At 43.1% G+C, this 13788-nt stretch overlaps 1 protein-coding gene and 1 long non-coding RNA gene across 3 annotated transcripts in view; one reads left to right on the plus strand and one right to left on the minus strand.

Annotated features, from left to right (window-relative positions):
• The window catches only part of LOC310847759, a 148333-nt gene extending 136281 nt beyond the window's left edge, over positions 1 to 12052 (minus strand). The window contains exon 1 of the long non-coding RNA XR_014566000.1: positions 11932 to 12052. This is a non-coding gene — a long non-coding RNA (uncharacterized lncRNA). The remainder of the gene's footprint in view (positions 1 to 11931) is intronic.
• Positions 1 to 13788, plus strand: part of TYRO3 (TYRO3 protein tyrosine kinase) — a 69566-nt gene that overhangs the window by 34832 nt on the left and 20946 nt on the right. For both annotated transcript variants that reach the window (XM_083744488.1, XM_083744487.1), the window contains exons 6-9: positions 3726 to 3841; positions 10094 to 10268; positions 10765 to 10907; positions 13363 to 13507. In XM_083744488.1, coding sequence (XP_083600614.1) covers positions 3726 to 3841; positions 10094 to 10268; positions 10765 to 10907; positions 13363 to 13507 — 579 coding nt within the window. The remainder of the gene's footprint in view (positions 1 to 3725; positions 3842 to 10093; positions 10269 to 10764; positions 10908 to 13362; positions 13508 to 13788) is intronic.

The raw sequence follows: 13788 nt of genomic DNA on the forward strand, positions 1-13788 counted from the left end.
TGGAGCCCTATTAATAATTTTTGTTCCTTTCACAACTGCTACTTTCCTGCGGTGTTTCCTCCCCTCATAAGAAGCTAAAGTAGCTGCAGGCCAGGAGGGACTCATGCTCTTTCTTATTTTTAGGGCAAATCTACAGCTTTGTTTTGGTTGGTTGGTCATATTTTTTAGCAATGCAAAATGCGATTAGTTCATTTTATATGGGTGCATTGTTGTGGATGAGGATTACCAGAACCTTTATTTTCAAAGGGCTGTTTCTTTCTCCCCTCATTTTCAAAAAATGGCTTTGGTTGTTGTTTTTTGTTATTGTTTTTGCTCTGCCCACCATTGGAATGCGGCCACTGAGTCAAACCATTGTTGTGTCTTCCCCCAGTATTGTCCACTCGGACCATTTAAAATACAAAATAAAAGATTCAGAAGGTAAAACAATAAAACAGTAGAATTCTCTCAGACTGATGGTGGTTTTTGCAGGAGGTGATCTTCCTGTTCTGACATCAATGCATTTCACAGGACATATAGGTCTGATAAGCAGCACTGTGAAAATGAGGAAGGAGCTGTTCCAACTGAATTCACCCAGGCCATTGGTGGTCTTTGATGCTTATGGCGTGAATCCTCAGGCCTGGGCTTCTCATCAGCCCTCAGACGGTAGTCCCTCAGACGGTGGAGAGGGGCTTCCCCACCTAGACTCTTTCAGACTATTATTGGTTCCTTCAAGAGCTGATGGTGTAAGCTCCTTGGCTTCTCCTCCTCCACACATAAATTTCTGGAGGAGGCCAGGTGAGGTGAATCATCTCTTCAGTTTGAAATCAATATCCTTCCTCATCCTCAGGCTCTCTTTCTGAGCCAAACAGTTGGAGACTGCACCTCATATCAGCTACCCAGCAGCCATTGGATGCTGATGGTGGTTCATCTGCAGTCTTCAAATTGCACCTGTGGGGCTCTCTGGCTTCCTTGACCTTATACCAAGAATATCCAATGTGATGCCCCCTGATGTTGTTAGACTGAAGTTCCCATCAGCCTCAGCCAGCATAGACAACAGTCTGGGATGGTGGGAGCCCTCAACTACTGTTCCTGCATCACCTGGATATGCTAAGCTGCTTAAATTTATTAACAGTCGTAAAGAGATCGTAATTTAATGGTGGGACAAGTGCTTTGCATGCAGAAGGTCTCAGATTCATTCCCTGGCATCTTAGGAAAAAGGATGTCAGGTAATGGTAAAATCTTCGCCGGAGATCCTTGGGAGCTGCTGCTAGTCAGAGTAGACCAGGATTTCCCAAACTTGGCTCTCCAGCTGTTTTTGGACTACAATTGGCACCATCCCTGATCACTGGGCCTGGTAGCTAGGGATGATGGGAGTTGTAGTTCAACAACAGTTGGAGACCCAAGTTTGAGAAACCCTGGAGTAGATAATACTCAGTTTGATGGACAATTAGATCTGAAGTCAACTTCCTATGCATCTGTGTCTTGTTTATCACTGGAGAAACCCAGGGTTGAACCTGTGGTGTTCTACATGCAAACCGTTGTTACATACTCCTTCCAGAAGCTGGATACTGTTGAAACAAATTTCTGGCCTTGAGGGAACTTTGGCTTGATGCAGCAGAGTTCTTCGTACATTCCGAGGAATATACTGCACCGTGTCCACCCTCAACATAAAGGACCATTGTTACCAAACAGAACTGGGACTGATTGCACTGTCACACATGTTGCTGACAAAACATCTGGCAGTTAAGAATGTAAGGAGAGATGAATGAGTCCAAAGGCCTATGCAGTCCTACATTCTGTTCTTACGGGAGCCAACCTGATGCATATGGGAAACCCAAAAGCAGAAGGTGGGTGCAGCAGCACTCTTCTGTTCAGTTCAGGGCAAGCTGCAAGAACACCTTTCTTCCTTCTCCCTAGAAGCTTGTTGAGAGATAAAGAGATGCTGCCTCTTAGGGCCATATAGTTAGAGTTTATAGCCATGTTTACCAATCTTTGAAGCAAGACAAAGGACAGCGCTGCAAGGAAACAAAACGGAGAATAAGGGCAAATTGGATTTATGGAGAAGGATCCTGGCAAGGTGTGGGGAACCATTTCAAGAGAAAGTGGCAGCATGAATGGAACTGCTGAGCCAAGAGTGGGAGCAGGAGATGACGGGAGCAGGGAAGGGGTGGGCTGGAGGGAACATATGGAGTGAGAAGATTGGGAGTAAATCAGAGGAGCGGGGGCCAGAGCAGTAAAAGAAGCGAAGGGCAAACAGCCTGGGCTGACGTGGTTCAAAGACAACAAAACAAGCCAAGGAAGACATTGCAGATGGCTCAAAGCAGGGAGTCATACGCACACATGTAGTTTTTCCCAAGTGCAAATCCTCTGGGTGAAGTCCAAGGATGCCATTCTGCAGAGGCATCTGCTAACGTAAGAGAAAGAGAGGCAATTTCCATTCATTCTCCCTTCCCCTTTGAGCCCACTGCACCACCTCCCATGCTCCAAATCTAAATCTGGAACAGATTTCAGTGATTCTGAACCCAGCTTGGCTCCTGGAAAGAGATGCGGCAGGAGGAAGCTGTGATCTTGACCAGCTTCATCTGTGGCAACTCCAGCTTTTTTAAAATTTTGATCATGGCACAGTTACACAAGACCTGGTCACTTCAAGATTAAATTACTAACACATCCTACATGGAGTATGAAGAGTGTTCAGTAGCTTCAGTTGGTGTACATATTATATGGACCTGGAAGTCCATCAGATGGACTTTAAAATTCTGCAGGATTCACAACCTGTGGTTTGACTTGTACACTAATCTTAAGCCTCTTCTGTGTTTCACATCTCTGAAGTATTAACTATTTGCAACATCAGCCATTCCTCCTTCACCACTGGCTGGTTCAGCACTGTAGCTGGTTCCGCAGAAGGCTTCTCCTGTTTTTCTCCCATGTGAGCCTAGATTTTAAGTTTAAGTACTGTAAAGGCAAATGATGTGATTACTCCTTTAAAGCTAAGCGAGTCTCGGCCTGGTCAGCTGCTTGGAAGCCTCATGTGAGCTCTGAGCTTCAGAGTGGCGTATAAGTGCAACAAAAAGAATGGATTTTGGCTTAGCACTAAAGCATTTAAACTTGGTAAGCCACATGGATACATATGTGAATGTACGACACCCAACTGCTTTGGGTCCAGAATGACATTGTAGTGGTTGTTCAATAAGAGGAATAAGACAAGTTTGCATTTGTTTTATGAAATTGGCCCAAACATACCTAGATCTACTTGGAATTCTTTTTTTTAAAAAAAAAAAAAAACCCCAAACCTGTATACTTTCTGTGTTTAAAATAGGAATTAGTGGAAATCAACTCCCAGCATATCAGTTCTACCACCTGCCTATTAAAAGGACTAGGCTTTGCTTCCACGTTCCAGCACCCCTGTCCCTCTGACAAGAGAGATGCTATGCAAAGGTTTTAGGAACTTCAGGCTAGCACTGCTTGCATCTCAGATTCCACAGCAGAATGTTTTGAGAAGTGCCTGTGTCAAATGTTCTGTGTTTGCTATATCTGTTTAAATACCAAACACTGAATAAAGAGAATAAGTTATTCAGTGTTAATCAGGATTTATAATGCCACGTGCAAGCCACCCCTGTTCATACAAAGCTTGATTAGCACCTCTCAGGGACCTTATCCAAATTCCCAGACTGTAGCGTCTGCACATTTCCATATAAATATCTGCTCAGTTCTACATATGCTAAACAGCATCCGTCCTTCTTTTTCAGCTCTCCCCTTTCCACCTCTCAATGTGACAGTAACTCAAATCACCAGCAACAATGCCAGTATCACTTGGCTGCCAGGATTTGATGGCCGTTCTCCACTTCATTCTTGTACAGTTCAGGTATGTGACACGTGCATAATACCTCCTTGGCCAAAGCAAATAGTCAAACCCAGGAAATGTTTTGCTAGATAGCCCCTTGCTTTGCATGTCTGGGACCCTGGAGGCAGGGCTTTTCTACCCAGAAATTCTGTGGGCAACTGGCCTCAAAGGATGCAGTGCTTAATTTGTGACCAGAGCAGCATGGACCAAAATAAACTATTGACTTGGAAAGACCCTGCATAGGAAGATAATCAAGTGTCATTGCAAAGTTCTAGTTTGCTGTACAGTGATGATACAATGTGCATGCATAGAGCTCTCCCATGCACAGAATGAACCTGGACCAATTTGAATCCCTCTCCCCTTGCATGGAGGAGTGCTGTGTGATGGTACATGCACAGAGCCATTTCTCAGGCACGCTGATGAATCCCACTTGTAAGTTCTAGTAGTACATATTCCATGTGTTCATAGGCAAAATAAAATACATAATGTCCCATTTTATTTTTAATTTGGGGAACTGTCCTATTGATGGTCAAGAGACTTCTGCTATTTTTAAAAGGACTGCATCCAATGACTAATAAAGTATATGTAATCTCTGCCTCTGGTGTTTCACAATTTTTTATATAAGGTGTAAGCCACCCAGAGTGACTGGGGAAACCTAGCCAAATGGATGGGGTATAAATAATAAAATTGTTGTTATTGTTGTTGTTCCCTATATTGATACTATACATATTTTACGTAGTCCTTCCCCAGTGTTCAGTGCTGGCATGAGACTAAACCTGTGGTACCACGTGCTTTAGTGCCCAGAGAAGTCTTAACTTCTGATGTAACTTACAGCTCCTCCAGATAACCTATTTATTGAGTATTCATCTAGATTTTCTTGCATAAAGCTTATGTGAAACCTGTGGCTGATCTTTTTTTGGCATCTCTTGTGATAGGTTTGCAGGTATGCAACAATGAGCATTCATTCTGATTTTACTGACCAGTGTTTGTACGTCTTCCCATGAATCATTAGTTCATCCCAAACTTTTCAGTGGATTTCTTCTTCATGTGAAAAGTGTGTTTGTTTTTGTTTGTTTGTTTGTTTGTTTGTTTGTTTTAGTGGATCCGTTGCACTTTTAAATTTCCAGTATGTGCTTGAATCCCTCCTGTCTGACATTCTGGAGGTGACTTTACATATTTTTGAGTTGGCAACATGCAAGCCTAAATGGCAGTTCATTGATTGGTACTTTATTGCAGGTTGCACAGCAGTTTGAAACAAATGCACACCTGCATATTCCTGCATTGCAGGGGGTTGAACAAGATGATCCTCAGGATCCCTTCCAACTCTACAATTCTTTGATTCTGTGACTGAATTTCGGTGTTTAGAATGTGAGCTGAGTGGATTCTGTGCATTGTCCAGCAAGTAAGGTAGTTTTATGCTTGCTCGACAAGTGCTTGGTTGGCAACTCGCCCTACATTTGCAGTGCCACTGCAACCGCTGAACAATGGGTGTTGGGGAGATCACACAGTAAGTAAGGCTTAAACTGCAGACTGAACACGTGGTGAAGCAATTACGCAACCGCTTTAGTAAGGCCAGCTGCTTTTAACTCACGTTTTCTCTCATCATGTCAAGTTGGTCCATTTAATTGATCTTCCGAGTGAACCAATTCACGCTGTTCTCTGGTGTGCTGTTGTCAGAGATGAGTCATAGGCACAGCTGTCAAGCAAGAACTACCAGCCAGAACCAATAAAGATCACTCTTGCCCAGGCAGAGTCCCAGACTACTTCTCTTTGCCCCATAGCCGGCACCTAGTGCGGAAGCAGAAACCAAGGAGTTCTGGAACTTTTTAAGTGAGCACAAAGGAGTTCAGAAAGAGATCAATAAGGCCTTTAAGAACCATATTGTCAGGAAAGCAGTATTTAATGTCTGGACAAAATACAAAGACTTATTGGAAAATAAAACTCCGAGGTGGCTTTCACCCCTGGAAGCTAAGGCCCGAAAAAGACCCAATATGGAGGCCAAATGGCCAAAATATTGGGAAATATTAGAAAAAGATGGTGACAATTGGAAATTGCAGAGTTTGGAGAAAATGAAGGATAAAGTGCGAGACTGGTTACATTATGCTCAGATTAAAGAAGTCTTTAAAAACGACAAAAAGTTAGGGTTCCAGGTGGAGAAATCGAAGTTGGAAACAGAACTGTTAGAACCTAAGACTAAGGTACTTTCAAGAATGTATAACTTGCTGTTGAAATGGAACACACAAGACGAAATGGTTAAATCGGCTATGATAAAGTGGGCACAGGACATTGGGCATAACATTATGTTTGAGGACTGGGAAAGGTTGTGGACCACTGGGCTGAACTTCACTGCATGTAATGCTCTGAAGGAAAATGTAATGAAAATGATATATAGATGGTACATGACCCCAGTTAAACTTGCCAAAATATACCATTCGTCTGATAACAAATGTTGGAAATGTAAAGAAAATGAAGGAACATTCTTTCACCTCTGGTGGACTTGCCCTAAAGTGAAGGCCTTCTGGGAAATGATATATAATGAGTTGAAAAAGGTATTTAAGTATACCTTCACTAAGAAACCAGAGGCCTTCCTTCTGGGTATTGTCGGCCAGAAGGTGCTAAAGAAGGACCGAACATTTTTTATGTATGCAACAACTGCAGCAAGGATACTCATTGCTAAGAACTGGAAAACTCAAGATCTACCCACACTGGAAGAGTGGCAGATGCAGCTGATGGACTACATGGAATTGGCCAAGATGACTGGCAGAATCCGAGACCTGGGGGAAGAGAGGATTGAAGAAGACTGGAAGAAATTCAAGATTTATTTACAAAAACATTGTAATCTGGTTGAATGTTAAGAAGGATGCTTGATCATAAATAACTGCCTACCACGGAATTAGATTGGAATTTGATGATAAGTGAGATTAACGAAAATATGAATTTTTTGGAGAACTGCTAGACTCTATTTAAATGAGCGGATATAAGGTTGTAAACAAGATGATAATTTGCTTGAAAAACTTTATAACGATGTAAGTGGGAGCGGGAGACGTGAGGGAGTTCAAAGAAGTGATGAAATTATGTTATGATATAAGTAATTCTGTTTATTATTTATGCATTGTATTCAAAAAATCTCAATAAATATTTATTTAAAAAAAACAGAAAGAACTGTTAACCCAGCAAGGCTCTAGAGGAGATTGAGAGACTTGTATCTTCACTGCAAATTCCTCCTTCTCCTTCTAAGATTAACCTGCTGGATCATTGTTCACAGCTAAGTCTTCTTGCTTTTCCTGAATTGATCTTTGCACCCAAGGTGACACTTGGGCACCCGGGCACCTTTCATGCCAACTCTCAGATTCCCACTGTATCTGCTGCAGCTTTTGCTCTTGGAGCCCAGGTGGCAGAGAGAGAGAATCAGTGACCAGGGCAGGACACAGATAGATTATTGGAAGCACAAGCAAGACGTTCATTTGGGACTTGTTTGGTTCTCCCAGGTCCTAAGTTGCACTGGGGTTCTCTGCAGGGTCCAATGGTGGGATCCTGACACCCTTCTTGCTGACGAAAGCTTGGGGGCACAGAATCACCCAGATACCTGTAAACCCTTTATGGCCTAGGGGGGTGGTCCAACTCTTTTCTTCTTCTACATATTGGGCACCCGTGCACAGGACATCTCTGGATCCCAGGCTCTGGGCCCAGCTCAGTCCCAACAACATTCAGTTCATCCTTAAAAGACGCGAATGGTTAAAAACAGCACGATCTCCCTGGACTCTCCCCGCTTATTGCGTCAGAGAGTGGGTTCCCTGCACTGCCACCATTGTCAGCATTCTGCCTTGGAAGGGAATTAACAAAAGCCCAAGGCAAGCGGCTGAGGTGATCCAGCTTCCTTCTGCTTCGGCAGGGTTGCGGAAGGAGCTTGTGCATACTTCTTTTGTGAAATAAAAGAACCCATTGAGATGGCGATGATGACATGAGTCGTGACTCTCTGCACACAGTGGCTTTGCTCTTCTTTCTCGCACCATTTCTGCTGCTGCCGCTCTGCTAGAGAGGCTCTGTCTTGACAGATTAGAATGAATTTCCTCCTGTGCATTGGAATGCCACGCTTGCCCCGCCGAGTACAGCCTATTCTTCCTGGTTTGCACGTCCACCAGTCACTGTACAATGCTAATCTGTCTGGCTTCTGAGTCCCTCCCCCAACCTTCCTATTTCTCTTTTTCTTTTCTTTTCTTTTCTTTTCTTTGCAACCGGTGAAGTGGGGGGGGGGGGAACAAAGCGAGAGCAGCTCAGATTTCAACCTCCTCAGGCAGCCTCATTTTCCTAAGCTTCCCAGGCTTTTTTGTTCCATGCTGGAAGGGAAAAAGAAACAGGGATTTCACTCTTCAGTCAGGCTTAACATGACAGCCACCCTCAGTTATAGGGCCTTGGGGAATGGCAAAATGTTGAGTACCTCTCAGCTCTGATTTTTATTTACAGGCACCCTTGTCCACTGACCCATATTTCTACCTGCCTCTAACTGACAGAATGTTTGTCATTCTTGTAAGCAATGTTGTTGTTTTTTAAGCCAAAAAGTGGTACCCACACTTTTAACATCTGGGGGGGGGGGGGAGAGAAGGTCCTGTTCTTCATACCCTTGAGTACCTGCAGGAAAAAAAGCATTGCTGGTAGCGCTGCAGACAGCAACAGTTCCCTATGTCATGCCCACACAGGAACACCACCCCACTGTTTGTTGTTAACAGGTTTTATAGCTTCACAGACCTGCACTGTATGTTTGACCAAAGCTGACTGTACAGCTGACTGTACATCAGGAGCATGGTTAATGTAGTGCCCTCCAGATGTTGTTGGACTGGGCTTATGGGAGTTGTTATCTGAACTGGAGGGTGCTGTGACAGCTACCCTTGCCATTCACCATAGAAAACAATAATTCTATCATGTCACTTTCAAACAATAGTTTTTAAAATGATTAAGATTCTCTCTACAGTTCAGTGTGCAGGTGTGTATGTGTTTTTTTATAAAAAAAAAATAGGCATACAAAAGTACTAAGTCAAATTAAAAGGATCCAAGATCCAAACCCCCCATTATCCTGTGTGGAAGAACACAGCTACAAATTGCATCTTATTAGATAAACAGCAAAAGATAATACTGTTAAATGGGAGGAGTATTTCCTTCTGCTAACTGAGCACACAAAGCCAAATCCAGATTCAGAGGGCTATATCAGGGAGAACAATTAAGTTCCTCTAGAAATGCACATAACTGCAAGCCTTGAAGGATTTTGTTGAACGCTTATTTATTTTTTGTTGAACTGTCACTTCAAAATGTAGCTCATTTATAGTCTCCCTTCTTCTGTATCCTTGGTTTGTAAGACAGTTTTGTTGATAATGAGCAGTTCCCAGAGTCTATCATACCGTTGCTGGACAGATGGAGTTTATTGCTTTCCCATTTGTGCAGTTGATTGAAGTCTTGCTTCAATTAGAAGAGAGAGAAAAAAAATGTGGGGAGGCGGAAGGAACCAGTTTAATGCCAAGTGCTGGGAGTTGTTTTGTGCCCATGAGGCTCAGAAAGAGTATCTTTGGGCTCTTTGGAGGGCTGCAGTTGGTGATGATGATAGGTAAAGGTAAAGGGACCCCTGACCATTAGGTCCAGTCGTGACCGACTCTGGGGTTGCGGCGCTCATCTCGCTTTATTGGCTGAGGGAGCCGGCGTACAGCTTCCGGGTCATGTGGCCAGCATGACAAAGCCGCTTCTGGCGAACCAGAGCAGCGCATGGAAACGCCGTTTACCTTCCCGCTGGAGGAATTTATCTGCTTGCACTTTGACGTGCTTTTGAACTGCTAGGTTGGCAGGAGCAGGGACCGAGCAATGGGAGCTCACCCCGTCGTGGGGATTCGAACTGCCGACATTCTGATTGGCAAGTCCTAGGCTCTGTGGTTTAACCCACAGTGCCACCCGTGTCCCTCTGGTGATGATGATAACCATCTTCAAAACTCTTGGGCCATAGGGAATGCCCTCTAAATGGGACAATATGTTCCCACATGCCCAAGCAAGTGTCTCCTAGCCAAGAAGTTATTCTAGAGTTTTTGGTTTGCTTACAGCCTCTAGCATTTTGAAGAATTAGTCATTGCATATCAACGTTCTGAAGCTAAGATTATGTGAAATGTATTACTTGTTGGATGCAACTCTCCTAAAGATTTATGGGATAAAAAAAAATGAGTCACTTTATGTTAAATCCATGAGAGTGTATTTGGCTTGTGTGTTCATATCTGCTTTATCTCCCTTCTACAACAGGTGGCTGAAGTACAGGAAGATGACGTTTCCACAGAAGTTGTCCCTGTCCCCTCCTTTTCCCAGGCTTTTCCAGGATTAAAGCACTCTACCAATTATAGTGCTCGGGTCCAGTGCACTAATGAACTGGGCAGCTCCCCTTTTACAGACTGGGTCTATTTTCAGACCATGGGATTAGGTAAGAACATGGTTTCATGGAAATAGTGAAACATTTTTCCATTAAGCTATGCAGTTCTAGGGCAGAAAACCATTGAACAACTTGACCGCATCTCCCATTGTAGTAACTAAATACAAGGACCATATAATTCACATGGCTGATTCAAACAACCAGCCATCAGCTTCAGTTTTTTGCCATTGTTGTGCCTTAGACTGTAGTTTACGCATGGCAAATCATGTGAGGGTGTTCCTAGTTCATGCAGGTATAAAGGTGATGCTGGAGTTTCCCAGTATTCACAGCTTATTCCAGGAGAGAAAAAGAATCTTAGATGTTCCAGGACCTCAAGAGTCCCTTTGGTGAATTTGCAAGGGAACTAGCAAATGAAATAGCTTTTTGCCCTAAGGCTGTTCCATACCTCTCTGTCCCTGAGAGTTCTCTCTCTCTCTCTCTCTCTCTCTCTCTCTCTCTCTCTCTCTCTAACAACAGGATATATGTTGTGATTTTCTTTCCATTACAGCACCAAACAGTACTCCACAAAACGTACACATTATCCAAAGAGATTCTTGTCTGATTTTGGAATGGGAAACAATGGCTCCAGAAATGCATAGGGAAAATGCCCTTGGATACAGGTTGGAGTGGAGTCAAGATAACATCACTCAGGTAACGGACTGAGCAGCATAAACATTGCCTTAGTGGATCAGAGCATGGTCCAAATTCTGTTCTAACCGGAGCCAGCCAAACGTCCCTGGGATCTCACAAGTAGGTCATGATAATGAGGACCATCCGTTGTTGTTTGTCCTAGTCATCTAATATACTCAAGCTGTGTACACACTATAACTTAAATGCACATTTGAAACACTCTTTCTATCAAAGAATTCTGGACACTGTAGTTTACCCCTCACAGAATTGCAATTCCCAGCAGCCCTGAACAAACTACAGTACCCAGAATTCTTTGCAGGAAAGAATGTGCTTTGAATACGCTTTAAAGGCAGCACTTTTTTTCAGCCGGAATGTGCCTGTGAGTACCAGTGCCATTATAAGAGAACAAAGAAGGTGTTCATGGTGAATTATGGCACCTCTTTTTCTTGAAAAACAGCACAGTTTCAAGGTATAGTACATATATATCTTCAGATGCCTGAAAAGAGAAGTTTCATTCTGCTATGTTGGCTCATGGCAGTGATAGACTTATCCTCCACAAATGGGTCTAATCCTTTGAAGAAGCCATCAAAGCTAGTGGTTGTCACCACATCTTGTGGCAATGAATCCCACAAGTTCATTAATGCAAATTATGCAAAAGGACTTTCTTTGATCTGAGCCTACTGCCAATGTTTTTACACATGAGGCTTAAATGGATTTCTGCCTGTATCCCTCCATAATGAGAAAGGAATACCTATATCAGTTAGAATAGACTTTTGACTACATATTTTCATAGTATGCAACAGTTAACAATGGTTCTGTGACTTGTGTCAGGAACAGTAGAACACGATGCTTCTCTGTCTTGTCATGTGTAAAAATTGTGTTAGGCAGAGCAACTTGGATAGTAGATTCATCAGGAGGAAGCTGATAAAGGCTAATCATACATTCTGGATCAATAAAATTAATCATATTCTGTTTGTCACAGACTATTCCTTGTTCCAGATTTGCCAGGCAATATCTTGAGCTGTATCTCAAATTACAGTGGTACCTCGGGTTAAGTACTTAATTCGTTCCGGAGGTCCGTTCTTAACCTGAAACTGTTCTTAACTTGAAGCACTACTTTAGCTAATGGGGGCCTCCTGCTGCCACCGCGCCACCAGAGCACGATTTCTGTTCTTATCCTGAAGCAAAGTTCTTAACCTGAAGCACTATTTCTGGGTTAGCGACATCTGTAACCTGAAGCATATGTAACCTGAAGCATATGTAACCCGAGGTACCACTGTACCATCAATTATAAAAGTAAATTATAAAATTAATTCAGAGTGAGAAATTTAGTGCTTAGGGAAGGTTCTAGACCAGGGGTAGTCAACCTGGCATCCTCCAGGTATTGTTGGATTCCAGTTCCCATCATCCCTGACCATTGCCCATGCTAGCTGGGGCTGATGGGAGTTGTAGTCCAGCAACACCCTCTGGCATTTCCTCCTCTTAGATATTTGACTGGCTCCGTTTCTGTTGTCTTTTCATGGCCTTCTGAAAACCTTCCTCTTTCAACAAGCATTTTAAGTTGAGATCTTTCCCAGACTGCATCTGCGTTGGAATGGTTTTAAAGATGTTGTTATTGTCATTATCACTTCTTGTTTGCTGCCCTGGACTCCTTTGGGAAGAAGAGTGGAATATAGAAAAGTAATGAATAATAAATATCATCAGAGCACCATATTAGCTGCTTGTGTTCTAGACTGACAGCTTGGAAATGAATCCTAAAAAGCCACGCGCAAGTCTTAGGAATGGGTTTGTGTCAAACTGGAAGGTGGTAACATATGTTATCCGCAGTCTGTTCTGGGTTTGATTTTGTGCAACATACTCATTAAGGAGTAGAGAATTTCCTCCCCACCCCCCACCCCTCTCCTAATGCGGCTGTCACAGAGTTTGTAGGCACTACAATATGACAAAGAAAAAAAAGAGAGAGCGATTACAATCCCACATCTCTTCAAGTATTTATTGTACCTCTGCAGCTAAGCTTGCATTGATTATTAGGAATTTTAATAAAAGTAAAATTAAAAAAAGCAATGCAGGTACAATATATTAGTATACAGTGGTACCTCGGGTTACATATGCTTCAGGTTACATTCGCTTCAGGTTACAGACTCTGCTAACCCAGAAATAGGGCTTCAGGTTAAGAACTTTGCTTCAGGATAAGAACAGAAATCGTGCTCTGGTGGCGCGGCAGCAGCAGGAGGCCCCATTAGCTAAAGTGGTGCTTCAAGTTAAGAACAGTTTCAGGTTAAGTACGGACCTCCGGAACGAATTAAGTACTTAACCAGAGGTACCACTGTAATCGGTTTTGGGAAATCTCAGGGTTCAGAAAATTGTGGAGTTGCCTAAAAGTATACCTGCATTCAGGGAGCCTTACAGCTTCCTTGTGTGGTATTGTAAGCAAGTGCTGATCACCAATGGGTTTTTGTTTGCTTGCTTGCTTCAGGGGGAAATGATCGTACAGGAGACGAGAGCCAACCTCACTATGTGGAATCCCTTAAGAGATCTTACCATCAGGGTGTGTGTACTCAACTCAGCAGGCTGCGGGCCTTGGAGTGAACCCTTGCTGCTTACAGCTGAAGATTTAATAGGTGAGTTGCATGTGCTGTAAGCTTCTTCTTTTATAACTGCATCTTCTCCTCAAGGAAAATATTACGTCACTGTTAGTACTGTGCTTGCAATGAGCTGCTTGTTGCCACTGTGTTTTTCTATCTCTGCTCTTCCCAGCACTTACAACTGCATGTGTTGCATTTTTAAACGGAATGAGACCGAAGCGGAACAACGTGGAGCAATCTAGCAAAAGCAAAGCGAAACAAACTCAGCTGCAACTGAGTTGAAAAAATCTGTGCATGTGCGTTGAAAAATATAGTTC

Source organism: Podarcis gaigeae (genome assembly GCF_964106915.1).
Source record: "Podarcis gaigeae genome assembly, chromosome: 1".
NCBI classification, from domain to species: Eukaryota; Metazoa; Chordata; class Lepidosauria; order Squamata; family Lacertidae; genus Podarcis; species Podarcis gaigeae.